We start from the raw sequence: 9,549 nt of genomic DNA, 5'->3' as shown, positions 1-9,549 counted from the left end.
AAGGCCCGGGGGGGGGGGGGGGGGGGGGGGGGGGGTGAGAGATTACTATAATCCTTTTTTTATGTTACTCATCCAAGTGTATGCTGATTCACAGCATCAGAAGAACTTATTTTGTTCATGTCTTCATCTGCCTCTGTCTTAAATCCCAGTCAGCTTCGGCAGATTGCGGCTCACACTGAGCCTGTTCTGCTGGAGGTTTCTTACTGTTGAAAGGGAATTTTCCTCTCCACTGTTGCTACATGCATGCTCAATACGAGGGACTTTAGAGAGTCAATGAGTCCTCGAAATCAGCTGGTTTTCCTTAGATACAAATATTTTAAAGAATATGATTGTTTTACCTGTATAAATGAAATTGATATTTTCTAACTCCAGCTTTTACTGTTTGAGTCTCTCCAGGTTGAATTTTCAATATTGTGCAACTTTTAGAAACCTTTTATTCTGTAAAATCTGGCCTACTTTATTATCTGAGATTCAACTGTGTATGTTCAATTATTAGTTGTTAAAAAAAAATGACATTAGAAAGCCGCACTAGCCAGAACACTGGATCAGTTAATTAGCAATGGTTACTGTTCTGTAAAACACATCATAATGGACTGTTTATGGTTGTGGAACAAAAACCCAAAAGCTGACCTTCCAGTTGTGAAATTGTCATTTGTTGTTTGCTGTGCAAAAGGCCCATCACGTCGATCTAGAACTCCAAGGTGATTAAACGCAACCATTTCCTCAGAGCCAGCTTGGATTAAAATAGTCCCGAAGCCCCCATGTGTTATTGCGTCCAGCATACCAATCACACGCACTTCTGAAAACAAAGTGACCAAATGCAACTCAACACAGTATCATAGATAACAAAATCAAACTGGATTTTTTTTTAGTTTGTATGGGCAGCTTTTAGGAAGAATTTCATATTTATATTTTAAATGTAATGGGGAAAAAAAAACAGACCTTTGCTTGGATGGTGAAATAGTAAAAGAATGAACGTTTTGTTGATTTCAAAGCAAAGTGGTTGAGACTGATTTTCCATTTTCAGCAGAAATTTGTGAGGAGCAAAACCTAAATAGAGATAGAAAGTTGGAGTAAAATAACAGATGTAAGAAAAACTGCTGGTACTTCCAGCAGCAGTTACTATAAGCTGTGTTATAAAACTTGCATACATACAATAAATACAATACAATACAATACAGCAAATACAATACAGCAAATACAACTAAAAAAAAAAAAAAAAACGGTAAAAATTTTTTATTGATATACTTCCTTATTTTACTTTACCCATATTATTGCATATTTTCCGTTCTTATTACATTTACAAACAGTATGTTAGGCTTCCTCTACAACAATCATTTCCAGGGCCTTTTTGGTAGCTTTTTTGACTATTTTTTTCTATGACTCAGGAACAATTTTCTTCCTGAAGATGAGAAGGTAATCCCCACCTTTCATAAAACTATTTCAGAACAAGTTGAATTTCAAGCAAATACTGCATATCAAATTCCATGTTAATACGTTCTTGTTTTTATATTTTTATTTCTCTTTAAAAATGCTCGTTCTTTGTCTTATTCTGTATGTTTTCTAACTGTTTATTCTGTGTATTAAAGGTGCTGTAGGAGATCTTGAAAAAACTGTTCCATCAAGCAATTTTTTTATGGAAGCAAATCGTTACCATATTTAAAATGAAAAAAACATTTTCAAAAATGCTTTTTGAAAATAAATCTCAAATGTCTCAAATTTTATATTTCAAATTAAATTTTGGTATGTATTTGCTGGGGTACATTTTGAATGATAAATCTCAAATGTCTTTTCTTTTTAATTTTAATTAAGTAAAAGAATGAGCGGTGTTAAAGAAGAAAATGAAAATGCAAACAGGATGATTGATTACTAATTTCATTTATGAGTCAAACAATGCAACCACATTCTTAAAATGAAAAAGCATTTCTGAAAATGCTTTTTCATTTTAAATATGGTAACGATTTGCTTCCATAATTTTTTGAACATACACAACCATGCCTCTCCCTTTAGACCACCCCTCGAAACCACGCCTTCAAAACTCATGAACGCGCATGCTGCGTGCAGCCTGTCTAGAGCAGCAGGAGCCATGCGTCTGAGCAGCTGAAGAGCACTATAATCACTCCTCTGAAACTGTTTATTAACACGTAAATTAACTTAAAATGCTGAAATCTGCCAATAAAACGTGTTCATTTTTATTGTCCTGGTGCCTGCAGTTCGGATTACGTACATGAAAAACGCGAATGGGCGAGCGGGCCAGAAGCTGCTGTTGAATGGGATTCCTAGTAACAGCGCACCGCCAGTGTACAGGGGCCTAAGAGGCTCCAACAGAAGTAATATTTGAAGGCAGGATGGTAATCTGGATGAACTGACTGCACTGACAATGTTTTCAGATGGACTTTCTCACTTCAAAATAGATTCAAACTACTTTTTTACCAACTGATCACAGCAAATATAGCTGCCATTGTTACAGGCAAAGAAAGGATAGCGTAGCTCCGCCCAACACGCATCAGACCCACTTTTTCCAACGTGCAGACAAAGCAGCAAAGATGCTTCAGCCATGCATCAGAACTATACTTGTACAACCATGAAAAAGCCAGCATTCTTCTCCCACTGTGGAAAAATCTCTGTTGTTTTTGAATTCACATCAGCTCTAAATAGTAAACAAAAAAATAAATACTTAGAATAAATAATTAGAAAAGTTGTAAACTGAACTCAAAAAATGCTGAAATCCTGTGTAGGAAATATGAATTATTTTCTTTAGCTACAACTAAATTACAGGATGAATACCTTAAATGGCTTTAAAATATACTTACGAGGAGGAGGCAAAGCCCAGTTCCCACCTCTGGTGCCTTTAATTTAAACACAAACATTCCAGGTTGATTCAAGGCATCTTATGACTTAAGGCTGATTTATATTTCAAAACCAGGTCCTCTGCGTAGGTGTCGTAGTGAAAAAAAAGCCGTCCCCGCCCTCCTCCGCTGCACCTCTCCCAAATTGTACTGTAATTGACGGCAGACAGGATCTTCATAGATATATATATATATATATATATATATATATATATATATATATATATATATATATCTACAGACACAAAATATTTTGGACTCAAAATATATTTCAATTAAAATTTCTCTACCCATTTTAGTTGAATCATTTTGTGTTGGCTAACACAAAGTGGAACGTCATGAAAAAATGAAGGCAAAATAATGCTTGATTTTCCACAGTCTCCTTAATTCCTGAATTTAATGTAGCTCTTCTATTTCCTCTCTTTCAGTACAGGATGAACTGATTAATCCAAGTGTGTCTGGCATGGTTACCGTCTTAGACTTGGTCTTAGACACCTTTTATTGTGAGTGTATACAAAACAAACTCTCATGAGATTTCCATTTCTCAAAATGCACTTGCACACCTAGATTAATCAGTTCCTGTAGTACAAAATGACAGGCAAAAAAAGAGCTGCCTTAAGTCCAGGAAGTACGGTGGTGGTGTTGTTCATACAACCCATTTGAATTAGGGATGAATGAATGAATGATAAACTATGGTTAGTTGCTTTAGCATTTGTAACATCTGTAATAAAAAAAAAAGTCGATGTTGACAATGTGTGTGACTTATTAGACTTACGGGAAGAGGAATAGGTAGGATGAACAGGTGGAGCGTGAGCCATATCTGGTTTTAGTACTGTTAAATAAAGCAATAGTTAAGTTAGTAAAAAAAAAAATGTCCATGTTTGCAAATTATATTCTATCAAAATATATCATAAAGATGACATGGTGTTATTTTCTACTCATTACATTTTCAAACAAGTATCTGTACTTTATATTTCTTTTAAAAAAGGAATATAAAGTTCAGATACATAACGTTTGTTTTAAAAATTCAATTTTTAAAAGAAACGTTAATTGTTACTCTTGGCTTCAGTTTAATGTTATAAAATATAATTTCACATCATGTGCGCCATCCAGTGCAGATCATTGGTGTAATCCACATCTAATGAAAACTACTGTAATTGTATAAGTCAATGCAAACACTCATTGTCTAATTTGTGCTGACGCCAATGGAATTAATCAGAAGCAAGCAGGTGTTCTTCAAACTGCAATTGTGAATTGTCTCTGCCATGCTACAATGTCGGATTCAGAAAAAGATGTTTAAATGTCTGAAAGGTCGGTCACAGGCGAGAGCGTATCGGGAGCCGGAGACCAACAAGACCTCCCTCATCCTTGGTCCTATCTCAAAGAATTTTTCGAAATAGTTGAAGAATTGAGCTTTTAATTCATATAGTTGCATCTGGCTGTTTTTCTTTAAAGGTTACTTTATACTTTTATACTTTAAGTAGTTTTTGGAGCACATACCTTTTCACTTTTAATTGAGTAAAGCGGTCAAGTTGATACTTCAGCTTTTACCAGAATGTTTTTAAACTGCAGTATCTATACTTCTACTTAAGTAACAAATGTGTGTATTTTGACACCACTGAAAATAAAATTTATTTTGTGTGGTTTTTCAAAGTAAGACTTAAGTTATATAGGGCCTACTGTATGTCATGACCAATAATGTGGCACATTATATTGTCATTTTATCAATTGATGAGTTATTATAAAAATATTTAATACATTTCAATTCTACAAGTTTTTTGTGGAGGCCTTTTTTTCACCCACAAATCAAAAGTAAGTTTGCCATAAGTACTAATTACACTAACAAAGTACTAATAACATAATATTTCTAGTAGTTTGTGCTACTATTAAACCACCAATGTGTAATAATTACAGCAATTTACTAACAGAAATGTGATATATTATACATAAGTAGTCTGTGTTAATTATCATCTATGGACTAAAAGTCTCAATCTTCATGTTAGCCTTGACTTAGAAAATTGCAATTTATAATTACATAGGAGTGGGTCTCGCATTTATGGATTCAAACATCTTTGAGCTATAGAAGTGCAGAGCCAAAAAATTTAGAGATTACCATTAAATTCTCATATACCGTTCCTTGTCCAAAAAAATGAGCCACTAGTGCTGTTAACTCAAACAAAAACAAAAAATTTTTTTGAGATAGTTATAAAAAAGTACCTTCTCTTAATGGTTTATCTAGTATACATGGTTTTAGAAACAAAAAAATCACTGTAAACCCTCTAAATGAAAAAAATATAAATTTTGGGATCTTGTAAAATCATGATATCTATTTATATTCAGCAACCCTGAATTCTAGGACACCTGTTTTGAATCTTGTTTCAAAAATCCTTTTAGATGAAATAATAAAAAGTACATATTATTATCTTAATGGCTTATTTAATATACATGGTTTTAGAAAAAAAAAAAAATACTGTAAACCTTGTAAATGAAACAAAATAAATTTCTTTGGAATCTTGTGTCTGGAGACAGAAATGCTTCTCTATACAGAGTGTTTGTTTGTTGTTGTCTTTTTCAATAATTTTTAAAATTGCTGTTGAATACTTAAATTATAAGATGTATACAAGGGTTGCAGTCAGCAGAGAAGTAGAGTTAATGACAAATTATTTACAATAAAGCTTTTCAAAAAACAGTTCTTAGTGATCTTTTTATAACCTACAAAAATTGTCCTGAAAAATAAATGATAGAAATGGCTGATCTTCCAAGTGTATCATAAACATTATTTGTAAAAATAATGTTATAGTGAGAAAGGAATGCCTCACAGCATTTTTTACCTTAACTTTATCTGATAAGAGCAAAAGGCATTTTGCGTGGTTATTCACTTTAAACTGCTCTGCCATACCTACCTCTACCAAGTCCAGAATGTCCATGTCCTTTAGAAAAAAAGGGCGACAAAATTATTAATCAATTAATTGTAGATTTTCAGATGAACAGTTTTAGCTTCAATGTTACATGTAAACTCTAGGAAATTATTTTGAAATTATTTCCACAACCTCTAATTGGTAATGTTTTAAGAGCTTACTAATATGTTTTAGTTCATACTACTGAAATTTTCATGTTCTTATCAGTTTATAATTAATATAATTACAATAGGTTAGATATGTCATAAACTGGCTGAGTATCTGTTTAACACATTTGTCCTTTTATCAGTCAATGATAACTTATCATATAACTATTCCATACATTTCTATATTACAATTTCACAATTTTTGGGGTAAGGTAATTCTTACCCACTGTTAAATGGAGAAAAAGAAAATAAAAAAAGTGAGGTATAGATAATCTCCATTAGATTTCACAAAGTAGGAGGAGTGGCGGCCTAGTGGTTGGTGTATTCTGCCAGGAATCCAGAGGTTTTGAGTTCAAGCCCTATTGCTCCCCAAGGGGATGGGTTAAATACAGAGAGCTCATTTTGTTGATTTGTACTTGTGACAGTGTAATGACAATAAAAGCTGGGGGTTAATTTACTGTTTAAAGGCTCACCTGACAATAAGCTTTTACTGTTGGTTAATACTTTGCAATAAAGTCAATTATTTTCAAATAACAGAGTTAAAAGAATAATTATTAAAATATGATCTTTCTTTTAATATAGAGAAACTTTATCTATTTATATATTTCTATCCTTTTCCTCACTAATCTTTATTTGTTTATAGTCTAGTACCTTGAAAATGTATTTGTGTAAATTAAACTTTACAGTTGAATTTGTTGTCATATTTTATCAAAAGTCTTCAAATAAAACCTGCTATTTATATGTGAATTGCCTCAAAGTTTTGTCAAAAAATTTAATAGAATCTAAATATTTGTAAAAGGGATACCGTCAAATTTTCTTTTTCAGTTGGCAATGGCTAAGAATCAGAATTTTTTATAGTTTACAGTCTTTGCTACTCCATTTTTCCAGCAGTCTTCAGAACTACTGTCTGAGTCAGAATATTAAATTTTATCAAAGAAAAAAGGTTTTTGATTGATAAAATGTATTACACTTCAGAATAAATATTATTTTGAGATGGCAATGTTGGTTACTTACATTTCTCAAGGTCCACAAATCAAAACATCCTCTCCTGCTTCTTTACAGAACTTCAATCATTAGCTTTCATCTGATTTTGCGTAGATAACATTTTGTATTTTAATTGGGACTTGTTTCGTAGCCTAATATCAATTAGTAATAGCTGAGGTATTGTAGCGTGGATAAAATATAAACTATGGGCACATTGGGACTAGAACACAGCCAATCAGGAAGAGAGAAGGCTGAGTTTAAGGCGGGACAACCAATGAGAGTGGCATTAGCATTTCTGCTCTGAGTCTTCAAGGAGGCGGTCACATTTTCTTGCTGCTCTGCAACTCCCTGCTTTGATCTGTCCCTGCTTTACTATGTCTTGTCTTTTCTGAGCCCTCTCTTCATATCACCCAAATTCAAACAATGGATCTGGTCAGCTGGTCTCTTAATGATATCGATCAAATTTCCTCAACTGGAAGACAGGGAAAAGGGGACCTGTGGGATACACCATGGAGTCATGGAAGAATTGGAGGATGGTGTGTGTTGCAATGTTGTCAGTCAAAGATGTATGGATTTACAGATTTATGATTCTCTGATTTCTCCTGTAACCTACAATTAGAGGATTTAAGCGGCACGATGGCTGTGAATGAGCAGGACCAGGAGCTGAGCCGTCTGCTGGGTGCGATTGAACGCAGGCTGGCTGTGGTGGTTGAACTCTAATGTGGGATAGGATAATATCTTGGATGGGCACGCTTGCTTAAAGGCAGAAAAGCCCAACAAATTTGGAATATTGGATCCACCATGTAGAGCCAGCAAGAAAAGATTCAAAGCTGATGGAAAATTCCTTTGCAGCCTGCTCTCAAAAGAATTACTTTGGATTCGGCCTCCTCCCTTATCGAAATCTCCCCTGGATGTTATGGTGGAAGGGCACAGAAAATGCATAAATTTATTCACAGCATCAAAGTCTTCTGCCAGGGCCTGATCTTCAAAGAACTAATTTCGTTTATGTCTTTATCTGCTTCTGTGTCCTTGAACCCCAGTCAGCCTCTGCAGATGGCCACTCACACTGAGCCTGTTCCTGCTGGAGGTTTCTTCCTCTTAAAAGAAAGTTTTCCTCTCCACTACATGCATGCTCAGTGCGAGGGGTTGCAGAGAGTCAACGAGTCATTGCAATCAGCCGGTTTTCCTTGGATAAAAATATTTTGAAGCAAATGAGTGTGTTACCTGTATAAACGACTTGAATATTTTCTAACTGCAGCTTTTCTCTGTATGAATCTCTTAAGGTTGAAATGCTTCTCTATGCAGGTAGTTTGTTTGCTGTTATTTTATTTCATATCTTATAGGTTCCTGTAATGCTATGTGGCAATAAGGATTGTTGTCTTAATGCCAGAAAAACCCCAACGAATTTTATTCTGGCAAGCAGAGCATTATCACTTTCGCCATAGTACAGGGTTTTTGTTTGTTATATTTATTAATTTTTAAAATTGCACTTGAACACGTTAATAAAAAAAAAAAAACTGGAACGTTTTAGTGAGAATGGAATACCCCACAGCATTTTTAATCTTAACTTTATCTGATAAGACTAAAAGGCATTTTCCGTGGTTATCCACTTTAAACTCTGCTGTGTCATACCTACCTCCAACTCTAAGACTCGGAAAACTTCGATATCCTTAAAAAAAAAAGGGGGGGGGGGATAAATATCAGTAATTGAGGGTACATTTTCAAATGAACAGTTTGTGGTTTTAATATTACACATGAACTGTGGAAAATAATTTTCAAATAATTTCCACTACTTCAATTTGTTAATGGTTTGTGAAACGACAAATATGTTTTAATTCATACTTTTAAATCACAGTATTACAAAGAATAAGTATTAAAATATGAACTTTGTTTTAAAGCTGAGCAGCTCTATCCCACTAGTTATATATTTCAGTAATTTCTGTCATCTGCTATATCTATTTGATTAAACTATAATAACTTGTGTGAATTCAACTTTACAGTTGCTTTTCTTGTCATATTTTAATAATTATCCTTATTTTAACAGAAAGTTTTGAGGTTTATTCACATAAAGTTGTGAGAGAAGCTAAAATAAGGCATGATTTTTTAAATATTTTTCAAACATAAATGTAAAATTTTTGGTATACATTTGTACCAATAACTCTGTGACAATTCTTGGAGATGTTTACAGTCTTGTTCCAAAGATCTTGCAAGAGCAATTAGTAAAAAAAGTACATATTTTCTCATAATTGCTTATTTAGTATGCAAGTTTTTATAAAAAAAATCAAATGTAAACCTTGTAAATCATAACAAATTATAAAATTGGAGAATCTTGTCTCTGGAGACAGAAATGCTTCTCCATGCAGGTTTTTAGTTTTTTTTATTTCAGCAATGTTTAAAATTGCTAACAACAGTTGATCATATAAATTATCAGACTGATACTAGGGTTCAATCTCAGAAGAGAAATAGAGTTAATGACTAATTATTTTTAATAAAGCTTTTCACAAAGTATTTCTTAGAGAAATTTTCTAACTTGAGTAATTTAAATGAAAAAATAAATGGAGCGAGTCGTTGCTCTTGCAAGTTTTCATAAAAACTTTATGCATAAAAACAATTTTAATGAAAACAGAATACCTTACTGAAATGTATAACCAT

General features: G+C 33.4%; 1 protein-coding gene across 1 annotated transcript in view; it reads right to left on the bottom strand.

The window, feature by feature from the left end:
• Window positions 1-9,549, bottom strand: part of LOC107094755 (inter-alpha-trypsin inhibitor heavy chain H3-like) — a 28,460-nt gene that overhangs the window by 1,664 nt on the left and 17,247 nt on the right. The window contains exons 15-20 of the mRNA XM_015390566.1: window positions 8,534-8,566; window positions 5,753-5,779; window positions 3,625-3,681; window positions 2,814-2,849; window positions 943-1,050; window positions 631-799 (exon numbers count right to left, since the gene is read on the bottom strand). Coding sequence (XP_015246052.1) covers window positions 631-799; window positions 943-1,050; window positions 2,814-2,849; window positions 3,625-3,681; window positions 5,753-5,779; window positions 8,534-8,566 — 430 coding nt within the window. The remainder of the gene's footprint in view (window positions 1-630; window positions 800-942; window positions 1,051-2,813; window positions 2,850-3,624; window positions 3,682-5,752; window positions 5,780-8,533; window positions 8,567-9,549) is intronic.

Source organism: Cyprinodon variegatus, unplaced genomic scaffold (assembly GCF_000732505.1).
Source record: "Cyprinodon variegatus isolate N-32 unplaced genomic scaffold, C_variegatus-1.0 Scaffold505, whole genome shotgun sequence".
Lineage (NCBI taxonomy): Eukaryota > Metazoa > Chordata > Actinopteri > Cyprinodontiformes > Cyprinodontidae > Cyprinodon > Cyprinodon variegatus.
Note: the sequence above shows the minus strand (reverse complement) of the source record. Positions and strands in the feature narration are given on the sequence as shown.